The 24,309-nt window shown below is 44.4% G+C and overlaps 1 protein-coding gene across 14 annotated transcripts in view; it reads right to left on the bottom strand.

Annotated features, from left to right (window-relative positions):
* The window catches only part of FRYL (FRY like transcription coactivator), a 332,520-nt gene that overhangs the window by 59,263 nt on the left and 248,948 nt on the right, over positions 1-24,309 (bottom strand). For all 14 annotated transcript variants that reach the window (XM_077279795.1, XM_077279798.1, XM_077279794.1 and 11 more), the window contains 13 exons: positions 23,620-23,805; positions 23,386-23,472; positions 20,953-21,221; positions 20,628-20,823; positions 18,339-18,463; positions 17,770-17,827; positions 17,110-17,201; positions 14,322-14,494; positions 13,105-13,265; positions 6,677-6,787; positions 4,355-4,509; positions 1,875-1,974; positions 774-942 (listed from right to left, as the gene is read on the bottom strand). In XM_077279795.1, coding sequence (XP_077135910.1) covers positions 774-942; positions 1,875-1,974; positions 4,355-4,509; positions 6,677-6,787; positions 13,105-13,265; positions 14,322-14,494; positions 17,110-17,201; positions 17,770-17,827; positions 18,339-18,463; positions 20,628-20,823; positions 20,953-21,221; positions 23,386-23,472; positions 23,620-23,805 — 1,882 coding nt within the window. The remainder of the gene's footprint in view (positions 1-773; positions 943-1,874; positions 1,975-4,354; positions 4,510-6,676; positions 6,788-13,104; positions 13,266-14,321; positions 14,495-17,109; positions 17,202-17,769; positions 17,828-18,338; positions 18,464-20,627; positions 20,824-20,952; positions 21,222-23,385; positions 23,473-23,619; positions 23,806-24,309) is intronic.

The raw sequence follows: 24,309 nt of genomic DNA, 5'->3' as shown, positions 1-24,309 counted from the left end.
AAAAAGAATGTAGAAAAACTTACAAAAAAATACAACAATCACATTGGGGTCTTACTTTTACATCTAGGTTATTGATGTCTCATATAACCCCAATTGGTGGCTCTAACTAAGATTAAATAACCTGTTTGTACTATGGAGAGGTTCCATAGCTCTCTACTCGACTATCATCCTGATGTGCTTAGTTTCATGGGTCCCGCCATGGTCACGTGTTCTATAAAAAGTAATTTTTCTTGCAAAGAAAAGAAAAACAGAACTTGACTATAATTCATTATCTCCACATTCATTTCCTTGCTTCATTAAGACTTCCAACCTAACAGACTGCATAGTACACTGAAAACACCTGACCAGACAGAAGGCATAGAAAAGGCTCAAGCTCTTATCCAAAGGTGAGGGGTAACAAGCCAAGAAAGGGGGATCAAGTCACTGACAGGCATATCATATTGGGTTTTAGGTGCTGCCCCAGAATGGATGTCAGCACTCAGCCCGAGGATGGGCGATAAAGGTCTGACCACTGAGGAACAAGCAGCTGGACCCTCACGGATCACTAGAATGGGGGTTCAGAGACCTCCATATCTCCTGACTGCACACGCAGATTCACTGGAGCAGTGGTAACGTGCGCCCTGCAGCTATATCCAATGTCTAGGGACACCGACAGCTGGGAGCTGTAATCAGATGCACTGTATCACTTCCACAGACATTGAATGGAGAGGTGCCATGCAAGTTACAGTCCCGTATCTTCTGGGTAAGTCAGACATGTCAGCTATACGAAATACCTGAGAAAATGGCAAGGGTTAGCTCTGGGTAGGTGCGAGCCAATTCCTCAGAGAGCTGGTAGTAAGATACGGAGTACAGATGTGGTAATGGGGACGGGTGACCTAATATTCCATCCGTTCTGTGCACCTCCAATTTATGAGCATAGCGAAACATCTTCGGTTCCAGAATCTGCAGTCAACGGAGAGAACTATTAGCATCCAGTGTAAGCTCACATATTACCGATTCACACACGTAGCTGCCATGCTAAACCAGCTAAAAATCGTTTCTGTGATGTTCCTATATTAAGAGAAAGACCAAACACCACTTCGCACCTAAGGGTTATTGGGCTATTTAATTAATAAAAAGTAGCAAAAATGTATTAAACTATTTATCTCCAGACTTCACAATGCAGCTAACGTAACCAGGTTATGCTGGTGTACTTACTGTGAAAATTCATGTAAAAATACGTGCCCAAAACTAAATCTCCAGCCACTCAGCCTGATGGATAATTCCTCAGTGTCCCTCCTCCCTGCTACAGCTAAACTCTCACAATGCTCAGTGCAGGCTGCAGCTGTCACTCAAGGCCTATCTAACCCTTCAGCTGAACTCAATAAAGGTTCATTTTATTATCAGGATTGTAAAGTCACTCTGATGTCGATCGTGAGTACATCAAACTCATCGGGTCTAAGTGACATTTATAATATGAGCAGTTTTTTTAATGAAATTTATTGAAAAATCCACTTTAAAAGGAGGAGTGCTGACAGGGGGCAGAATATTAATCAGAACTGAAATCTTTAGATTTCAACATAATGTTGAATCAATGCTACTGCTAGCAAAAGATGACATGGAGAAGAGCCCAACTAAATATAGGTCCCATACAGCAGTCTTTTTATTCCCTTAACAAAAAATAACAGCAGGGTTTATAATCTGTAACTTCACTGTAAGGTATTGTATCGCTGTCAGTTTTATGAGTGGGATCACGCCATACAGCAAGGTCGCAGGGAAACGCTCTCCTGAGAATACCGTGAATGGAAGGCAGTCCTTCGTGAATTCTAGAAACTGCCCATTGCTTCCATATTGGACTTTACCCTTCTATACTCCAACATACAAAGTGCACAAACCTGCAATAACTGCATAGCAACTTCATAGATATCCCTGGCGGAGTCAGCAGCCTTAAACAGGATGAGATTAAGGAGGGTAACGGTGTCACACTGGTAATCCCTGGGGACAGATGACAGAGATTGCACTGATCATCATGATCACAGCACACACTAAAAGGCCCGCTCTGTACCACGGGTACACACAGCTACGCACACAGATGATCACAGCACACACTGACATGTCCACTCTGTACTACGGGTACACACAGCTACGCACACAGATGATCACAGCACACACTGACATGTCCACTCTGTACTACGGGTACACACAGCTACGCACACAGATGATCACAGCACACACTGACATGTCCACTCTGTACTACGGGTACACACAGCTACGCACACAGATGATCACAGCACACACTGACATGTCCACTCTGTACTACGGGTACACACAGCTACGCACACAGATGATCACAGCACACACTGACATGTCCACTCTGTACTACGGGTACACACAGCTACGCACACAGATGATCACAGCACACACTGACATGTCCACTCTGTACTACGGGTACACACAGCTACGCACACAGATGATCACAGCACACACTGACATGCCCGCTCTGTACTACGGGTACACACAGCTACGCACACAGATAATCACAGCACACACTGACATGTCCACTCTGTACTACGGGTACACACAGCTACGCACACAGATGATCACAGCACACACTGACATGCCCGCTCTGTACTACGGGTACACACAGCTACGCATACAGATGATCACAGCACACACTGACATGTCCACTCTGTACTACGGGTACACACAGCTACGCACACAGATGATCACAGCACACACTGACATGTCCACTCTGTACTACGGGTACACACAGCTACGCACACAGATGATCACAGCACACACTGACATGTCCACTCTGTATTACGGGTACACACAGCTACGCACACAGATGATCACAGCACACACTGACATGTCCACTCTGTACTACGGGTACACACAGCTACGCACACAGATAATCACAGCACACACTGACATGCCCGCTCTGTACTACGGGTACACACAGCTACGCATACAGATGATCACAGCACACACTGACATGTCCACTCTGTACTACGGGTACACACAGCTACGCACACAGATGATCACAGCACACACTGACATGTCCACTCTGTACTACGGGTACACACAGCTACGCACACAGATGATCACAGCACACACTGACATGCCCGCTCTGTACTACGGGTACACACAGCTACGCACACAGATAATCACAGCACACACTGACATGTCCACTCTGTACTACGGGTACACACAGCTACGCACACAGATGATCACAGCACACACTGACATGCCCGCTCTGTACTACGGGTACACACAGCTACGCACACAGATAATCACAGCACACACTGACATGTCCACTCTGTACTACGGGTACACACAGCTACGCACACAATGATCACAGCACACACTGACATGTCCACTCTGTACTACGGGTACACACAGCTACGCACACAGATGATCACAGCACACACTGACATGTCCACTCTGTACTACGGGTACACACAGCTACACACACAGATGATCACAGCACACACTGACATGTCCACTCTGTACTACGGGTACACACAGCTACGCACACAGATGATCACAGCACACACTGACATGTCCACTCTGTACTACGGGTACACACAGCTACGCACACAGATGATCACAACACACTGACATGTCCGCTCTGTACCACGGGTACACACAGCTACGCACACAGATGATCACAGCACACACTGACATGCCCGCTCTGTACCACGGGTACACACAGCTACGCACACAGATGATCACAGCACACACTGACGTGTCCACTCTGTACTACGGGTACACACAGCTACACACACAGATGATCACAGCACACACTGACATGTCCACTCTGTACTACGGGTACACACAGCTACGCACACAGATGATCACAGCACACAATGAAATGCCCGCTCTGTACTACGGGTACACACAGCTACGCACACAGATGATCACAGCACACACTGACATGTCCACTCTGTACTACGGGTACACACAGCTACGCACACAGATGATCACAGCACACAGTGTGACATGCCCGCTCTTTATTACGGGTACACACAGCTATGCACACAGATGATCACAGCACAGTGTGACATGCTGGCTCTGTATTACGGGTACACACAGCTATGCACACAGATGATCACAGCACACAGTGTGACATGCCCGCTCTGTACTACGGGTGCACACAGCTATGCACACAGATGATCACAGCACACACTGACATGCCCACTCTGTATTACGGGTACACACAGCTATGCACACAGATGATCACAGCACACACTGACATGCCCACTCTGTATTACGGGTACACACAGCTATGCACACAGATGATCAAGGCACAGTGTGACATGCCGGCTCTGTATTACGGGTGCACACAGCTATGCACACAGAACATCGGGGATACCTGTTCTGGAAAACACTGGCTATGGCTTTGAAGCAGCCAGAAGCCACTCTCTTGGAGCCAGTATAGCAGCGGTCCACCGCCCAGTACATGAGGTTGCTCTGGTCTGGATTCAGTTCTAGTAAAAGCATGACAGCTTCACACCCCAACTGATGGACCTGAAAAGACAAAGCCAATAACATATAACACTTTCTCATGCATCTCTAAGAACTACATTCAGGGAGACACAATGTGCGGAGACAAGACCTCAGGGGTGCACACTAGGCTTTTTTTCTTAATTCATTTTTACAAACAATTGAGCAACAATTTTAATTTCCTTCATGCACAAAAGAAGCCATATAGTGCTGAACACCGATAAGCTCCATTGTGGTGGTAATCATGGACAGATCCCACCGACACTCCTTTAACACAGCAGGAATGTCGGGCGTATAACACTGCACAGCTGAACAGCACTGCTCCATACAACATTTAGAGGCTGAGAATCGGTGCTGGGCGTCAGACGTCCACCGATCTGATATTGAGGACGTATCCCACGGAGGACAAACCTGAACATCACAGCTGATCTACTGCCCTCAGTTGTGGCCAATAAAGCCTGAACACAGCTGTGCTGTTCAGCTCCTTTCACGCTTACATGCGTATGCTGCTAGAGGAAAGAACAGCTGATCTGTGGAGGTGCAGGGTGTCAGACCTTCACAAACCAGACAGACGATTTACCCCTTCAAGGTGCCACCTGGCCAACTAACTTATGTGTATGAGAGTGCACACTGTTCCCTGACAGATATTGTCGGGGCAAGGAAGGATCAGGGATGTTATATATGCCCGGTCCTCCGTGCAGATAAAGGCCCCGTCTCACATAGCGAGATCGCTAGCGAGATCGCTGCTGAGTCACAAGTTTTGTGACGCAACAGCGACCTCCATAGCGATCTCGCTATGTGTGACACGTACCAGCGATCAGGCCCCTGCTGCGAGATCGCTGGTCGTGTCGGAATGGCCTGGACCTTTTTTTGGTCGTTGAGGCCCCGCTGACATTGCTGAATCGGTGTGTGTGACACCGATCCAGCGATGTCTTCACTGGTAACCAGGATAAACATCGGGTTACTAAGCGCAGGGCCGCGCTTAGTAACCCGATGTTTACCCTGGTTACCAGCGTAAATGTAAAAAAAAACAAACAGTACATACTCGCCTTCTGATGTCCGTCAGGTCCCTTGCCGTCTGCTTCCTGCTCTCACTGAGTCCCGGCCGTACAGTGAGAAGTGAGAGCACAGCAGTGACGTCACCGCTGCGCTCTGCTCTCACTGTACGGCCGGATCTCAGTCAGAGCAGGAAGCAGACGGCAAGGGACCTGGACACCGAAAGGCGAGTATGTACTGTTTGTTTTTTTTGGTAACCAGGGTAAACATCGGGTTACTAAGCGCGGCCCTGCGCTTAGTAACCCGATGTTTACCCTGGTTACCCGGGTGCTGCAGGGGGACTTCGGCATCGTTGAAGACAGTTTCAACGATGCCGAAGTCGTTCCCCTGATCGTTGGTCGCTGGGGAGAGCGGTCTGTGTGACAGCTCCCCAGCGACCACACAGCGACTTACCAACGATCACGGCCAGGTCATATCGCTGGTCGTGATCGTTGGTAAATCGCTTAGTGAGACGGGGCCTTAAGGTCTCTGGTAGCAGCTTCTTCTCTAGTCATCGAGAATACAGGTAAATTCAACCAAGACAAGTGTGCGGAGGGTCAGGAGAAATCGCTGTCGGGTGACGGAGCATTCAGACAGCAGCTATGGAATGGGCATAGCCACCGTAAGTGACTAGATAAAGGGCTGCTCAGAGATTCCAGCTCTGGGCTACAATCCAGGCTCTAGTACAAGAAGATGACAAACAAGAACGGCAATGTAGTTTACAGGGTAACTTGTTAAGCAACTAGATTCTATATGTGAACTGGGAAAATATGCCCTAAGGTGCACCTCATGGAGGAAAACTACCAGTGACCCCATAATTGTTACTATGGTGGGCCACCTGGTGAGAAGGATGCGGAGTTTACACTGTGCATTAAAGAAATTCTCAAGAAGAAAAACACCCCATGTGTAAAAAAAGAGCCGCTCTCATCCTGGCCATCCATGGATTACAGGACATATAATACTACATTTGAAATGTAGCCAGACAATACTTTCTGGAGCCCCCCGAGGGTCCCCAGTTATCGCTGAGGCAGCTGTTTGCAGTGAAGCCATTGTCTGGATGAAACAAACTACTGAAGATGTAGACCACGGGGAGTAGTGGAAGAAATGTAAGAGGAGCAGCTGCAAAAACAGCCTTTAAGCAAGCAGTGTACATTACCTTTTTGTCATGGGAATCCAGGATGTTATCCAGCCATTTATACAGATAACCATCTGATGAAAGCCCCACATTATCTGCAACGGGGCCGCAGCAGAGGACAGCCGACATTGCCTGCAAAGAAGGTAATCACAAGTCAGAGCTCGTCATCATGGCTAATCAGCGGAGAGGAACGGATGGATATACAGAACACCGGCCAGCCGCAAGGTCCGCGGCAGCTAGACGAGAGGCCCACAAGTCTCTTATCTTCTGGACTGGCTGCCGATCAGCCAGGGTTGGTCAGACATCATCTGTGCATAATGTCTCTTGCTGGCAAAGATCTGCGAGTCCCTCGTTTAGATGCCACTGACTTGGACGCTGGACTGAAGTCCTGCAAATCCATCCGCTCATCTCTACTAGTCAGTGTTTTACAATTATGCTTAGAGATTTTTTGATCATATTATTGCGTTTCTTTTCTCACACAGATTGTCTCTATTTTAAATATTTTCTACAGTGAAGGAAATAAGTACTTGATCCCTTGCTGATTTTGTAAGTTTTCCCACTGACAAAGACAGTCTATAATTTTAAGGGTAGGTTAATTTAACATTGAGAGATAGAATAGCAAAAATAAAATACAGAAAATCACATTGTATAAATTATATAAATGTATTTGCTTTTTGCAGTGAGAAATAAGTATTGATCCCCTACCAACCATTAAGAGTTCTGGCTCCTACAGACCTGTTAGACGCTCCTAATCAACTCGTTACCTGCATTAAAGACAGCTGTCTTACATAGTCACCTTTATGAAAGACTCCTGTCCACAGACTCAGTCAGACTCTAACCTCTACAACATGGGCAAGACCAAAGAGCTTTATGAGGATGCCAGGGACAAGATCATAGACCTGCACAAAGCTGGTGGAATGCGTTACAAAACCATAAGTAAGACGCTGGGTGAGAAGAAGACAACTGTTGGTGCAATAGTAAGAAAATGGAAGAAACACAAAATGACTGTCAATCGATCTGGGGCACCATGCAAAATCTCACCTCGTGGGGTATCCTTGATCATGAGGAAGGCGAGAGATAAATGAAAGGGTGTGTTACCAGTGTCAGACATGTAGGTCAGCAGAGCGGAATGTCAGTCATTACATGTCTCACACTGGTGATGCCTCCTTTCATTTACAATAGTCTCTGGAGACAGATTCTCAGGGAGATCTATGTCCGGCCTATAGATCTTAACAGCTCATTAACATATTAAGAAAAATGTGCGTTTATTGGGAATAAGACAATGAATCGCAAATATCAAAGTATCATTTTATTGAGCTTTCTATAACCTGCATGTCATTATCGCCCGTTATCGCAACTCCCATGCATTTCAATAGAGGGTCACTGCGCTATTTGGTTTCCTACAGTGAGTGGCCACATCAGCTTAAAAAGAGGAACTGAGGGACCCCCCATTCCACAGAGAGGCTAAGATAAGATAATTATAAGAAAAGTATATAATGTCATTACCCCACTGCATTCACATTCCTTTTACTTCCCTAGAGCCATCACATAGACATCACCACAGTATGATACTGCCCCCGCAATGCCTTGCCATGGGGAATGTGCGCCTTTTGCACGCTTCCAAAAATAAAATCAGTTTTAGTCTAATCAGAAAGAAATCTTTTCCAATAAAATTCATGGATTCGCATGGCTCAGCGCAAACTGCAGCTGAGACGTCAGAAGAGACAGTCGCTGTCTGATAATGTACGGTAGGCTATGGGCATAGTGAGCAGAGCCAAGTGGATTACAGCTTATAAAAAACCCCGTCAGTGGGCCATAAACAGATTGGAACACACGAGGAACACTTTATGACGGTTTTCACTACATTTACCTAAAATAATGACCTAACAAGTGCATCCAAGCACAGCCAATCTACGGTATAATGTCAGACACTTACAACTCAGGGCAAGGAGCAGCAGGGCACATTACACAATGTATTAACATTCACTGTTAGAGACGCTGATCGGCCAGGAAGCCATAGTTATAGGACGACTTTTATTCAATAAATTAAAATAGATGGGGCTTCGGAGTTGCAAACCAGGTAACAACAAAGCTCAGCCATTTTTCTGAGAGTTGAGGGAAAGTCAAAGTATGTATATATGGAAGCCGTCATTAGATGCATGCGGCTCGACCACAGGCGGCAGGAATCGGAGCCTGGCTGCATGACTGCCACAGCGTGTCAGGGAAAATAAAGAGAATCCAGCCGGAAATACATAGAGAGATACCCGACTAGTCCAATGGCGCTCCTGGCAGCTTCTCCCAGCAACACTACAGATGACACCGCTCTCCCCACGTACAAACATGGGAAAGACCTGTCAATCAACTTGAGTGGTGCAGGGAGAAGCCGGCCGGGGACATCATGAGACAGCCAGGTTTTCAAATGAGATTTTCTCTGAAACGTCCCAGCATAAGGGATAAAGCATACCTGGCTGCAATTGTGCAGCTGGGGTCCTGTTCATGCTGCCCAAGGGTCGGCCAGCAGGAGTCTAATCACAGGTTCTCTTTTACAAAGAGCCAATATCACTACTGCCTCATGTGACCATACAAATAAGCCTACCTCCACTAAAATTGTGGAAGATGGTCACAGACATACTATAGCTTATGACAGACCATTCGGCCGTCCGCTACCTCTCCTGACTCCCCCATACACATGAACATTTGGCTTGGACAAGTATTCATGTGTTTTCAAAAGGGAGAACGTAGAAAGCCAGTGCCAGACACCACTAACATGGTCTTATCTCCTGGAGCACATAAGAATCGGGTGTTAAAAAGCAAAAGTGCCCTGTTTGCATCTCCTGCAACATCATCTGTCAGTCGGGAGACGGCCGCATTGGATTTTCTGCTGATCATGCAGATATTAGCGGGTTTGGCCGACTTTATTATAGTGGGTATGGGAGGCTTTAAAGTGAACAGGTCATCAGGATTCTACTTCTCAAACAAACTGGCACATATGTAAAAAAGGCAGAAAATAGGTAGAGACTAGGGAGAGTTGTCAGTCAGACCGGAGGCAGTGGTCAGGGAATAAGTAGGGAGACAGGAGAGCTGTAAGTGCAGTGTGAGCTGTCAGTCAGACAGGAGGCAGTGGTCAGGGAATAAGTAGGGAGACAGGAGAGCTGTAAGTGCAGTGTGAGCTGTCAGTCAGACAGGAGGCCATAGTCAGGGAATAAGTAGGGAGACAGGAGAGCTGTAAGTGCAGTGTGAGCTGTCAGTCAGACAGGAGGCAGTGGCCAGGGAATAAGTAGGGAGACAGGAGAGCTGGAAGTGCAGTGTGAGCTGTCAGTCAGACAGGAGGCAGTAGTCAGGGAATAAGTAGGGAGACAGGAGAGCTGGAAGTGCAGTGTGAGCTGTCAGTCAGACAGGAGGCAGTAGTCAGGGAATAAGTAGGGAGACAGGAGAGCTGGAAGTCCATTGAGAGCTGTCAGTCAGGCAGGAGGCAGTGGGCACAGAATAGGTAGAGGCAGGAGAGCTGTAAGTGCAGTGTGAGCTGTCAATCAGACAGGAGGCCATAGTCAGGGAATAAGTAGGGAGACAGGAGAGCTGTAAGTGCAGTGTGAGCTCAGTCAGTCAGACAGGAGGCAGTAGTCAGGGAATAAGTAGGGAGACAGGAGAGCTGTAAGTGCAGTGTGAGCTCAGTCAGTCAGACAGGAGGCAGTGGTCAGGGAATAAGTAGGGAGACAGGAGAGCTGTAAGTGCAGTGTGAGCTGTCAGTCAGACAGGAGGCAGTGGTCAGGGAATAAGTAGGGAGACAGGAGAGCTGTAAGTGCAGTGTGAGCTCAGTCAGTCAGACAGGAGGCAGTGGTCAGGGAATAAGTAGGGAGACAGGAGAGCTGTAAGTGCAGTGTGAGCTGTCAGTCAGACAGGAGGCAGTGGTCAGGGAATAAGTAGGGAGACAGGAGAGCTGTAAGTGCAGTGTGAGCTGTCAGTCAGACAGGAGGAAGTGGTCAGGGAATAAGTAGGGAGACAGGAGAGCTGTAAGTGCAGTGTGAGCTGTCAGTCAGACAGGAGGCAGTGGTCAGGGAATAAGTAGGGAGACAGGAGAGCTGGAAGTGCAGTGTGAGCTGTCAGTCAGACAGGAGGCAGTGGTCAGGGAATAAGTAGGGAGACAGGAGAGCTGGAAGTGCAGTGTGAGCTGTCAGTCAGACAGGAGGCAGTGGTCAGGGAATAAGTAGGGAGACAGCAGAGCATAAGCACAGTGAGAGCTGTCAGTCAGACAGGCGGCAGGCAGTGGTCAGGGAATAGGTAGGGAGGCAGGAGAGCTGTAAGTGCAGTGTGACCTGTCAGTCATAAAGGAGACAGGCAATAGGTAGTGAGGCAGGAGAGCTGTAAATACAGGCCCCGCCCACTGAACTTGAAACTCATTAGCATAAAACTTCAACTATGGATTTCTCTAAAACAGCAGAACTGATTTCTACAAGAAAGGCAAGGAATTACTCCTCATTAAACCGCCTACACATACATGCCATTAGGTTGGGGTATAAAATTGTGATGACAGGTTTTCTTTAAAGAGGACATTTAGCCACCAGTATTTAAGTTGTACAGTAATAGGAAAAAATAATTCAAATATTTAACTAAACACATGAATCGTGTATATATAAACACTTAATAGCCTAGCGCTGGCTACATCTGCAATGGCGGACTGTGCGGCCGACCAGAGGGTAATAAAGGAAGCAATCTGTTGTGTCCAACTAAACAGAAGTCGATGTGTTCAGGGTTATAAATACAGAGAGATTATCTTCTGCAGAAAACAAGATCGGTGCGGTTGTGATCCAGGCACCTATTATGGTTATTCTGAGCAATGACCTAGAAACAGATGTGCTCCTACAATTTATCTACTTAATCCTCTCTCGGATGGAAAAGCTTTTCATATCGGTCAGCAGCAGCATATATAACAGGGCAAAGGGGAAGACGACTGAAAGCTGGAGCTCGTAAGAAATTTATGGACTCCGATCAGGTCTATTTGTATGAGCCCATTTGTAAAAGTAGGAAGTCTGCGCTATCAGACTAGTGGGAATCCAGCTACTCGCCAAGTAGCTAGAGCAATGCAACTGCTGAAGAGCCAGTGTGCTAATCGAGGAACCAAAACTGCTGATGGTGTACCCAAACTATGGGGCATCAATATTCTAATTAATGCTCACAGTAGGTGAAGGGCTCTGTTCACACTGGCATGATTTCCGTTGTTACAGGATTACTGGATCTGTTATACTCTGCCATGATGAGCCTGACGGCTGCACTGTGATCAGTCGATCTTTTATTCTATTTCCATTAATCTGACAAGGAGTCTGGCAGGTTTCTATGATCTACCTTGTTTGTTTTTTTTTTACCTTAAATGCCACAGCATGCTATACCATTCTGACCTTCAAAAAGCAAAAAATACTAAGTGTAAAATGCCCAACGAAGAGTGCTTTGATGCCAGCTCCTGGAATAACGCACTCTTCAGTCTGGGGTATTAGAGCACTCTGACATGGGCGTGATGGCGGAGGGTATGGGGCTGAAGCATGATGGAAGCCAGTCATTACCGTGCAGCATTAACATACAGAACATCAGATTCAAATGTAGCGGTTGTATATCCTCTTTCATGGCTATGATGACGGTATAATATGATTGAGCTGATTACCTTCAGAGCACAGTACTGATGGCGGTATATAATATGATGGAGCTGATTACCTTCAGAGCACAGTACTGATGGCGGTATATAATATGATGGAGCTGATTACCTTCAGAGCACAGTACTGATGGCGGTATATAATATGATGGAGATGATAACCTCCAGAGCACAGTACTGATGGCGGTATATAATATGATGGAGCTGATTACCTTCAGAGCACAGTACTAATGGCGGTATATAATATGATGGAGCTGATTACCTTCAGAGCACAGTACTGATGGCGGTATATAATATGATGGAGCTGATTACCTTCAGAGCACAGTACTGATGGCGGTATATTATATGATCGAGCTGATTACCTTCAGAGCACAGTACTGATGGCGGTATATAATATGATGGAGATGATAACCTCCAGAGCACAGTACTGATGGCGGTATATTATATGATGGAGCTGATTACCTTCAGTGCACAGTACTGATGGTGGTATATAATATGATCGAGCTGGTTACCTTCAGAGCACAGTACTGATGGCGGTATATAATTTGATGGAGCTGATTACCTTCAGAGCACAGTACTGATGGCAGTATAATATGATAGCGCTGGTTACCTTCAGTGCACAGTACTGATGGCGGTGTATAATATGATCGAGCTGGTTACCTTCAGAGCACAGTACTGATGGCGGTATAATATCATCGAGCTGATTACCTTCAGAGCACAGTACTGATGGCGGTATATAATATGATAGAGCTGATTACCTTTAGAGCACAGTACTGATGGCGGTATATAATATGATAGAGCTGATTACCTTTAGAGCACAGTACTGATGGCGGTTTATCTGCATATTCCGATCACTGTATCTGTCCAGCGGGGTGAACATTATGCTGAACGGTCCGGCCCAATGACTGAATAACATGAAGAGGCTATGGCGCAGGCTCTGCTGAGGAAAGATGCTCCTCCTCTGGTGCACTGGAGAGAAACAGAACATGTCCTACAATATTCTTTCCATCAGCATCTCAGCCTGCACAAGATGGCTCCACAAGAGGGCAGGGAACTAGTTATATGTGAGGGCAGGGAACTAGTTATATATGAGGAGGGCAGGGAACTAGTTATATATGAGGAGGGCAGGGAACTAGTTATATGTGAGGGCAGGGAACTAGTTATATGTGAGGGCAGGGAACTAGTTATATATGAGGGCAGGGAACTAGTTATATATGAGGGCAGGGAACTAGTTATATATGAGGAGGGCAGGGAACTAGTTATATATATGAGGGCAGGGAACTAGTTATATGTGAGGAGGGCAGGGAACTAGTTATATATGAGGAGGGCAGGGAACTAGTTATATGTGAGGGCAGGGAACTAGTTATATGTGAGGGCAGGGAACTAGTTATATGTGAGGGCAGGGAACTAGTTATATATGAGGAGGGCAGGGAACTAGTTATATATGAGGAGGGCAGGGAACTAGTTATATATATGAGGGCAGGGAACTAGTTATATGTGAGGAGGGCAGGGAACTAGTTATATATGAGGGCAGGGAACTAGTTATATATGAGGAGGGCAGGGAACTAGTTATATATATGAGGGCAGGGAACTAGTTATATGTGAGGAGGGCAGGGAACTAGTTAAATATGAGGAGTAGTGATGAGTGAATATACTCGTTACTCGAGATTTCCCGAACACGCTCGGGGGTCCTCAGAGTATTTTTTTAGTGCTCGGAGATTTAGTTTTTTTTTGCCACAGCTGAATGATTTACATCTGTTAGCCAGCTTAAGTACATGTGGGAATTCAGTAGCAACCAGGCAACCCCCACATGTACTTATGCTGGCTAACAGATGTAAATCATTCAGCTGTGGCAAGAAAAACTAAATCTCCGAGCACTAAAAAAAATACTTGGAGGACCCCCGAGCATGCTCGGGAAATCTCGAGTAACGAGTATATTCGCTCATCACTTATGAGGAGGGCAGGGAACTAGTTATATATGAGGAGGGCAGGGAACTAGTTATATATGAGGAGGGCAGGGAATACCTGGAACGTTCTGAATGATATTCGCCACTAAGGCACTAAAATGGCACCGGATGTCTTTCAGTGTGTCAGAGTCCTTCTCGTTCTCCGCTTCCAGTAACTGTCGGGTTAGGTCCACATATTCCAGCAGAGTATTATTCAGGGAATGGGTCTCATTATCAAGGCCTCCACTTGCACTAGGAGAGAAAGCAAAGATGTGACTCCTGCTGTGCTGCGCATAAACATATGTAGGAGAATAATTCTACCAGTCACTAACATGGAGTCCACACAACAGTAAAGCAAAGTTCTTAAAGTTATTAGTGCTTTGCATTCATACTAGGCTCCACTTTATGCATGAACCCTAATACAGACAGCATCCATGTGCTGCCATACTGACTCTGGGCTCTACGGTAGAACACCTTCATACATACAGGACCACATGAAGCAGGATGTCACGTACCCGCTTTTCAGCACGTGACTAGGGGTTGCGCCTGCAAGAGTTAATCTAGCTCCTCTCACTCAGTCCAGCATTCAACCTCTGGCGATGAGTCCCGGAAATACTACTACTACTGTCTGCCAATCAGAAGGGTCACACACTCTAAGGCTATGGATTCTTCAAGAGCATACAAGGTTCAAACTTATTAAAGTTTTAAGCTTTAATACAAAAGGTACAGCACTTCCAATAAAAGAATATAAAAATATGGAAATAAAAGTGACATACAAATATGCATAACAGTTATAAAATGAAAGGGAGAAACTTACAGAAATATCTAAACTTTGCAGTCTGGTATTCTGTTCCCTGAGGGTGGGGGATATGAAATGGATCACATCAGCTTGGCTGCCCTCAATCTGTGAACTACTTTCTTTGTGGAGGGCCCAATTTATATGCTTAGCCTGGAGATCAGATCTCTAGACCTGCCTCTCTTGTTAATATTCCAATTCTTGGTTTGTGACTGGACCATGGCTACTTTACCAATGATTACATTATTTTTCCTAAAAGCTCTATGTCTTAAGGTACCGTTACACTAAACGACTTACCAACGATCACGACCAGCGATACGACCTGGCCGTGATCGTTGGTAAGTCGTTGTGTGGTCGCTGGGGAGCTGTCACACAGACAGCTCTCTCCAGCGACCAACGATCAGGGGAACGACTTCGGCATTGTTGAAACTGTCTTCAACGATGCCGAAGTCCCCGGTAACCAGGGTAAACATCAGGTTACTGCGGGAAGCTGACGGCGGGGGACGTGACAGACATCGGACTGTGAGTATGTACTGTGTTTTTTTTTGTTTGTTTTTTTTTTACTTTTACAATGGTAACCAGGGTAAATATCGGGTTAGTAAGAGTGGCCCTGCACTTAGTAACCCAATATTTACCCTGGTTACAAGTAAACACATCGCTGGATCGGCGTCACACACGCAGATCCAGCGATGACAGCGGGTGATCAGCGACCAAATAAAGGTCCTGATCATTCCCATCGACCAACGATCTCCCAGCAGGGGCCTGATCGTTGGTCGCTGTCACACATAACAAGATCGTTAGCGGGATCCTTGCTACGTCACAAAAAAGCGTGACGTTGCAACGATATAGTTAACGAAATCGTTATGTGTGAAGGTACCTTTAACCCTTCTTTCCCATAGTAAATAGAAAGGGTCAGGCTGCAACTAGGACACATTTGGTGTCTCTCTTCAAAGGCACCAGAGGTGTGAGATGGTTCCAATTCTGTGCGTTCTCAGGAAAGCACCCTGGGGTCTGAGACCAGGAAAGCTACCTTTGCGATAGATAACAGATTATGACCTTTGTGAAGAGCTGCAGCCTAAGAACAGATGCTAATTTACTGCCTGTCATACATCGTCTACAAATACATATTTTCACTACACAGGACACTTTTTTTTTTGTTTGTTTGTTTGATTTCAGCAGAATAAACTTTCACATGAAATCTGAATAATCAAAGATTCAATAAGAGTGTCATAGGTGTCATATTGGGAGCACCTGCACTCGCCCTGATCATCTTGCATCTTCCTATACATTATACATAAATAAAATTACTGCAATTACTAATCCAAAAGGACTCGGCAGCACACAGAAGGTAATGTGTAGGACATGGGTAGCACTGGCACAGGACTTCTAAGGAAAAGGTTATTTCACGTTTTTACATACAACAATATTTTGTTTATGAAAGAACATTTTCATTTTTGAGTGAAAATTAAATTAGATGGCTGAATCTGGTAGTCTTATCCACTTCTAGCTGACATTGTGCCACATGTATTGGCTTTAAAGGGTTTGTCCTGATCTGCTATAAGCTGCAGTAGTTCTAAAAAAAACCCTACAAGCATTAATTAACTTCTCTGGGTCTTCACCACCGCCCCACTCTCTGTCTGCAGCGCTGATGTCATGTCAACAGTGCTGCAGCCAATCACTAAACCCAGCATCGAATATCATTCCCAAACGACTCAATGAGCTCATCGATCGGCTGCAGTGCTGTTGACACGACCTCTGCGCCACAAGAAATAGAGATCAGAGCAGTGGCAAAGACTCAGTGCTGGACCCCAGTAGGGTGAGTAATACTCCGTTTTTTTTGTTTTTTTTTTTATAATCACTGTACCTCATAGCAGAAAGTTCTTAGAAAATGGACAACCCCTATAAATAACAAACCTTTTGTATAGAGCTTTAGCGACATCAATGATTTTCTCATTAACACAATAAATCGTATAAGGTAAAGCAAATCCATCAATATGAACGCATCAGCATGAGAAAATACAGACCCCCCCCCCCCCAATTACAGGTGAATAGGGTCCTCCGTATAACCTACCTGTGACTAATGACACCAGCATCTGCCAGCAGTTCAAATATACGGACCAGCTGCACTCGTAAAATATCTCGACGCCTGCGCCGCTTCATATTCTGTTGAAATAAAAAGATTCATTAACAGGGAAACAACATGTTGTTAAATATTTAAAGGGATTTTCCTGAACTGTAACATGGATGACAAATCAAATCAGTAGGGGACCAAGCCCAGTGAGCGCTGAGCCCCCTTCATTGCCAGGCATAGCACCAATCACTACTGGGAGCGGATGAGCCTGGTATTGCAGATTAATGGATCAACAGTGAACTGGAGCAACAGGTATAACAGCCATCAGGTGTATGGTCCTGTGCCTGGTTACAATTAAAGGAGCAAGGAGCTTGCTGGAGTCCGTCGCCCACCCATCTGATTTTAAGGACCTATCCAAAGTTGGACAGGTATATTCAATTTTATATAACTATTTTTTTGGACAATAGTTAGTCTTCAAAAAGAAGGATATCAGTGAAATAATTTAATTAACTAAAAGAGCAATTATTATTTTTTTATCAGTTATAGGCTCACCATACAACTTTTTTCATCATACTAGGTTATTATATTCAGCATTCATTCATTTGGCTTGTAAAACGGGGGGGAAAATAAAAAAGTAATATAACTGTGAAATATAATTACCTCTGGCCGCCTATCAAGCGCTTCTTTAATGATGGGGTGCAACTCCTCAATTAATTCCCTGGAAACAAACAACATACAGTCGTATTAGACCCGTGTTGTGAAAACAGCTGGTGCGGCAGCAATGCTCGAGTTTACCCACAATCTACTCTCCATTGTAACAAATCAAAGGGAAAGTTTACAACCAGACTTGTCATTATGAGTGATTTTAGGCATATAAAAATGTCATTGAACAGACAGCTGTGCAGCAAAATACATTCCTGTCTTGGCGTGTCACTAACGCGTTTCGCGTAGTAGTTTCCCTTCAGAGACTGTACTCATACCATTATACGCTTGTTTTTCTCCAACTCTAGTTCATGGGCTGTGTTTGGTATTGTAGTGGAATCTTTTCAATGTGAATGGTGATATCCTTCAGCACCACAAACAGCCCATAGAAAAGAGTGGCATTGTTTGTGATAATATGGGGAAACACAGGAACTTTCATTCAGATCCAGCATTATCCCTTGGAGCCCAACACAAAGAAACAAGAAGCCACTGGAATTCATACTGGATTGGGTAGACGTTCACCTTACCTAAAGGCTCCCGGGTTGGTCCTGCCAAGGCCCAGGACAAGAGATTCTGTGATTTCCATGCTCTCAGAACGCATCATTGGTACTATGTGCTTGAATAGGGATGAGGGGGACGGACTGCCGATGATCTGTAACATACAACCAGTTGTATCACTTTAGTAGGTGGCGGTAGAAACCTCCAAATAAGCTCAAAAGGCTTGATATACAGGGTAATGGTACCAAATGCAAGAGATGGGTCGTCTTCTTTTTAGCCAGTACTCAAGTAACCCTGTTGGTTCCCCCTTACCAAGACCCCCTTACACAGCCCGGGAGTTGAACTAACATTATTACCCTGTGTGAACAATTCCAACAATCAGGTCACAAACAAAAAAGATGGAGGTCAAAAAGTCCATGATTGTCCTGCCTCACAGTCCTTCAAGCGGCAGAGAACATGCAAACTGTATGGAGATGAACAATCGCAGTGTCAATCATGTCACTATGCATGATAGCATCAAGAGGACTGCCGAATGCTTTGGATACGGAAGAGTGATACAAGAAGATTTGGCTGCGAGTCTTGTGCCTCTGATAGCAGTGGAGGGTGAGATCAGCAGAAAAATCCCAATAAATCAATCAATCAGCTCTCCTGGTTCCGCAGAGAGCTTAGAGAGCATACACTTTGAAGAATTTTTTGAAAACACAAGACACATCGGACTATAATAGAGCTACTCTTTCTAACACACCGCTTACATACTCAATGAGCGACATTTCTAGTGAGAACCATTCACAAGCTGAACATTCGGATAAGGGAAGGTCGTCTAACTTACTACTTATTGAAAAGATCCCTGCTTCTGACAACTACCCGACGGAGGGTTTTATTTCTGATTTGCTTAGAACTTTCCTAGTTTCAATAAACCTTGGGAGGAACGAGGCTAACAGAGACTGCGACCGAGCCTCAATATTTGACCATAATAACAAAAATACTGACTTTAAACAAACAAGAAACTCCAAAGCATCTGAAATTTTTATTAAAAACCTCTTTAAAGATACATTAATCACAGGGACACTGACTCACTTAAATCAAATACCCCTGTTACTCCTTGTTCCTCGAACGCCTCATAGACTCCGGAAATAATAGATTCTTTTAAAAAAAGTGAATTGAGAGTCTCCCAAAGCCACTCCATCCCTCAGGAACCAATGGATAAAATTCAAAGGGATATTGATACCCTCAAAGCTAATCTAGCCAACTATGAGGATTTTAAAAGAAAGAACAATGTCAAAATTAGAGGAATTCCAGAAACTATCCAGACCTCCCACCTCAAAAACTATATATCAAAAATGGTTTCTCACTTAATTCCCAACACTAACAAAAAATTCCTAATAGAAAAATTCTTCAGAATACGCAGGCCACCATCTCTTCCACAAGATATATCAAGAGAAGTAGTTGTCACCTTCTACCCTAACTGGATAAGGAATACTCTTCTTAACATATCGAAAGATCCAGAATTTTCCTTATCACCCTACGGTCATTTGTCTTTCTTTAAAGACCTTTCACGAGACACCCTACAGAAAAGGAAGTCACTCTCTCCAATCACGCGCTGTCTACTAAGGGCTGGTATCCCCTACTTGTGGTCCCGGTCATCGACCCTCAAGGTGAACTATACTTCAAACTCTTTCTTTATCGCTTCTAAGGAGGAGGGATTCGAACTTCTGGAATCATTGGGAATTCAACACTCTTGGGCCTCTTCTGACTCGTCCTCTACATCAACAGCAGATCCAAACCCTGATTGAGGATTATACACTAGACTGTTTTATCTCCACTTTACAGCCTTTGTTTAAACCGAACATTGCCCCATATAGTCTGAAGGTCACCTAAGGGTGCACCAAGACCAGACAGACGTCCATATTCCATATTTATACGTTCGTAAATGCAAACTGATATTGCCATTCTCCTAGGTACGGAATTCAAGCAACAGACTTTTAGCTAATTTTAAGCATATGCATGTCTGTCACTCCTTTTTCAGGTATAGATACCAAGCAACTGATCCTACGGTTAATCCTACCTGCATATTCATATGCCTGTATGTCTTCCCTTCCCCGTGTCCTTTTCCCCTCCCCTCCCTCCCTCTTCCCTCCCCCACTTACCCAACTGAGAAACATATTATTATCCACAAAACGCAATGTTAAAGTTCAAAATGTTCAATAAAAATATTTGAAAGAGAAACAATGGCAAACTAATTGTGGAAAACCAAGATCAAGACTCCATTAACAACGGCAGAAGTCCCCTTGTGACATTAGCCTTTATGGACGACTTACTTTAGAATCGATGCAATATCCACTGTCAGGGGTAGACGCCAGCGTCTCTGGAGGGGAACATCGAACAGAACCGGCAGAGGCTGAAGAACCGGTGGATGTTGCTGCACTGCAGCAAAGAATCAAGTAGTTTCTCCAAAGGCCGATATAAGAATCGCTGCCGGTGACTGCAGTCACCTTCTTTGCATTAATGGGACTACTGCAAAATGAATAAAGCAGTAACCTAAATTAAAAGTGGACTTCCCTATGTGTAAAGGATGGAAATCTATAAATACCAAGTTTATAACATGCATTATATTCCTTGTATTTACTGCACAGAATATCTTACTTTATATCAACTTGTGGTGAAAGCAGCTGAAGGCGGGTGTATGAAAACATCCAGGCATAGCTGACAGCTGTGGGGCAGTACTTGGGCAGGTTCTCCTGTTTCATGAAGCTGGACAGGCTTATTATCCAAGGATCCTGGCCCTGAGTGACATGTGCAAAGATCCAGATGTGGGATGGACTGACGACATCAAACTGATGGCTGATGGGAGATGAACTCCACTCTGCAAGCGTCTGAAGATCTATCGAGCTAGGACAGTACAGCAAAGTGGTCTACAGAAAAGAAACAACAATCAGACCAGAACTAGAAGGATCATCTACAGAGAAAGATCCACAAATGGACAACAAAATATAGGATTACTCCGTAAACTGAGAACGGTGCACAGATTAAGAAATAATAACACTAACACACACTTTATGCCAACATGAATGAATAGTAAGTAAGCCCTAGTTACAGAGAGGGCCAGAGTTCGGGGAGGGGAGTGGTATTCGGGGAATTGCCCAGGGCCCCCAGTTTTAAACAACCTTTGGTGACATCATGGTCATGTAACTATGATGTCACCAAAGGTACTTTAAATGTGGGAGTGTAGAGGAACCAAAGAGGAGACAGGCTGGTATGTATGTACAGTAAATGTATATACAAGTGTATGTTTGTGCAGTATGTGTATATACAAGTGCAGTGTGTCTATATATGTGTGTATAAATACAGGTGTATGTGCAGTGTGTGCGATAACAGGATTATACTTGAAAAAATGTAGATTTTTTTGATCAAGAATAAATGCGGATTTGTTTTTCAACAGAAGAGAAAAAATAAGACATCCCCTGAAAATAAGCCCTAACCCATCTTTCGGAGGAAAAAATATTATAAAGACCCGGTCTTATTTTTGGGCAAACAAAAATACTTGCTTTCCAATCAATCAAGGAAGAAGCAGGGGAGATAAATGCTAAAAAAGTAATTGGGAAAGTACATTAAACAAATTGGCCACACCAAGGATACAAAAAGTTCCTCGGCTTGGTTTGAACAGTCATTTTGCGCTCAGACTCCCTTTAAGCTAGGGCCAAATCGGTCTATGACCATAGGCATAATACGGCTGCATCTCTCATTGATGCTCTCTTGTTTGGGATGTCAGTTTTGGTGGACGTCCATGTCTTGGTAGATTTGCAGTTGTGCCATACTCCTTAACTTTTAGGATGATGGATTAAACTGTGCTCTGAGATGTTCAGATCTTGGGCTTTGTTTTCTTTCCTATAACCTAAACCTGCTTTACTCTCTTCTACAGCTTTATCCCTGACCTGTCTGGTGTGTTCCTTGGGTTTTCATGATGCTGTTTGATCCCGAATGTTCTCAAACAAACCTCTAAGTCCTTCACAGAACAGCCATAGTGATACTGAGAATAAACTACATGCAGGAAGACTCAATATACTAATTAAAATAAAGGAGAAAATTGGAAGCTATATGCCATAAAAAAATTTAAATTTTATTGGTATCAATTAAAACAATGGAGATAAAGATAAGATATGGTCCAGATAGGGACAACAGTGCAAAAAGTAGCCACATTAAGGAATACAGTGCCACAACAGTATAACATATAATGAATCTTACGTGGTTCCGCCACTACAGGACTGAGGGTTTATGTATCATAGTCATTAAGGAGCAAAACAGCTTCCAAAAATGATTTGTAGTATATCCCCAGTCCAAAAAGTAATAGGATTATCCATGTCACATGCAGTGGTTAAAGAAGTGAATTTCCTCGTACCCAGGTCAGTGTAAATATTAACAGTTTAAGTGCTTAAAGTTGTTATCCTGAGAGAAAGCATGTAAATGAGTAGAAGAGTCAGGCAATAAAGCTAAGAAAAAAATGATGATTGTTAGTGGTATATGAGTACTGTACCTTTAAGTAGCGCTGACAATTTTCTCCTGCATGAATGAACTTTATGGAAGCGCCATTTAGGCAGCTTAATATTTTTGATGATTACTAATTATGTGATTTCTGGAGCAATCAATCACTCATGATTTTACTTAGCAGTATCAGACTACAGTGGGCTGATCATCTTCAGATCAATATTTTTAAAATAGTTAAAAAACTATGTATCCTTTCATCTACCCTTCACAAATTCTCCCCACTTTGTGTTGGTATATCATATATGATCCCAACAAAATACATTGACGTTTCCTGGTGCATCATGAAAAATGTGGAAAAGTTCATGGAGTATGAATACTTTTTAAGACCTGGTAAGGATGGACTAATGGCTGTAGATAAAAGCAGCACATTGCTCCTCCTATACGCAATGGTAATATATGACAGAGGTGACAATGATATCATGCCTGCAGCACTATCTCACTACAGATATGATTTCCTCTGCACAATGTAGATACCCATGGAGTGCGCAGCCTTTGACCCCAGTCTTGGATGTATTGGGTAACTGATAGCTGTACCTGATCTGCTCCGGTGAGGTGTATGAAGCTTTCCAGAATGGACGGACTAAGCCTGTCCATGACATCAATAGCCAGCTCCTCTTCACCCTACAGCGGAGAAACAAGGCAAGGAAAACAAATTAGGAAACTGCGAGGTTCCAGAATTCTTGTAACCCAAATGTGATCTAGACAGAAACATGATCGATGACACACACAAAGTGATATTAAAGCACAATCGAGAAACTACTCACTCACCTTGGAAATGTCAAGGACCGTAAAGAGAGCGCGTATCTCACGGAGGACGTTGACGGCTAACCTCCTAGTGGACGATCGGCTGTTACACAAAATCACCAGTGCAAACCCTTCTACTACATGGAAAACACTAGAGACCGGACTTCTTTCAAGAGGGAGCGTATGGGAGGCTCCATTGTGCATACCCCGCTGCAGAAAGTAAAAAAAATATATATATAAATCACCAGGCATGAAATTAGCGGATGTTGCTTCCTCTCCAACGCGATCACTGGGGCAGTATGGTAAATGCCCAGGCAAGGAGCGGTTTGGCTTTAATGCAGCATTTTAACTCTTTCTGCAGTGATAAAGATTTGCTGGGAGAATGGCGAGTGGTACACACTGTGCAATTTTTTATTTTTTTTTTGCTGCCTTTGATTGATTTAGCTCTATGCGTAACGTCGGGGCAATACACATTCCGTGCTTTTCAGAACGGACGTCCCTATTGCCTCACTCTGTATCATATTGTGTTGCGGCTTAGAAGACGCCATGTATGAAACGCGTCAATGTGACTTTTTTATTTTTGCTATGGATTTTAAGTGGATCAATAAAATATTTACAAAAAATTCTTCAGGACTTTTATTTAGTTTTATCTAATCCAATGTGGGACCGTTCCATAATGTTCTGTACATTGCTTGGTTTGCTGACGCAAGCCCT

The sequence above is a fragment of the Ranitomeya variabilis genome, chromosome 1, assembly GCF_051348905.1.
Source record: "Ranitomeya variabilis isolate aRanVar5 chromosome 1, aRanVar5.hap1, whole genome shotgun sequence".
Lineage (NCBI taxonomy): Eukaryota > Metazoa > Chordata > Amphibia > Anura > Dendrobatidae > Ranitomeya > Ranitomeya variabilis.
This window is presented reverse-complemented; position numbering and strand designations above follow the sequence as displayed.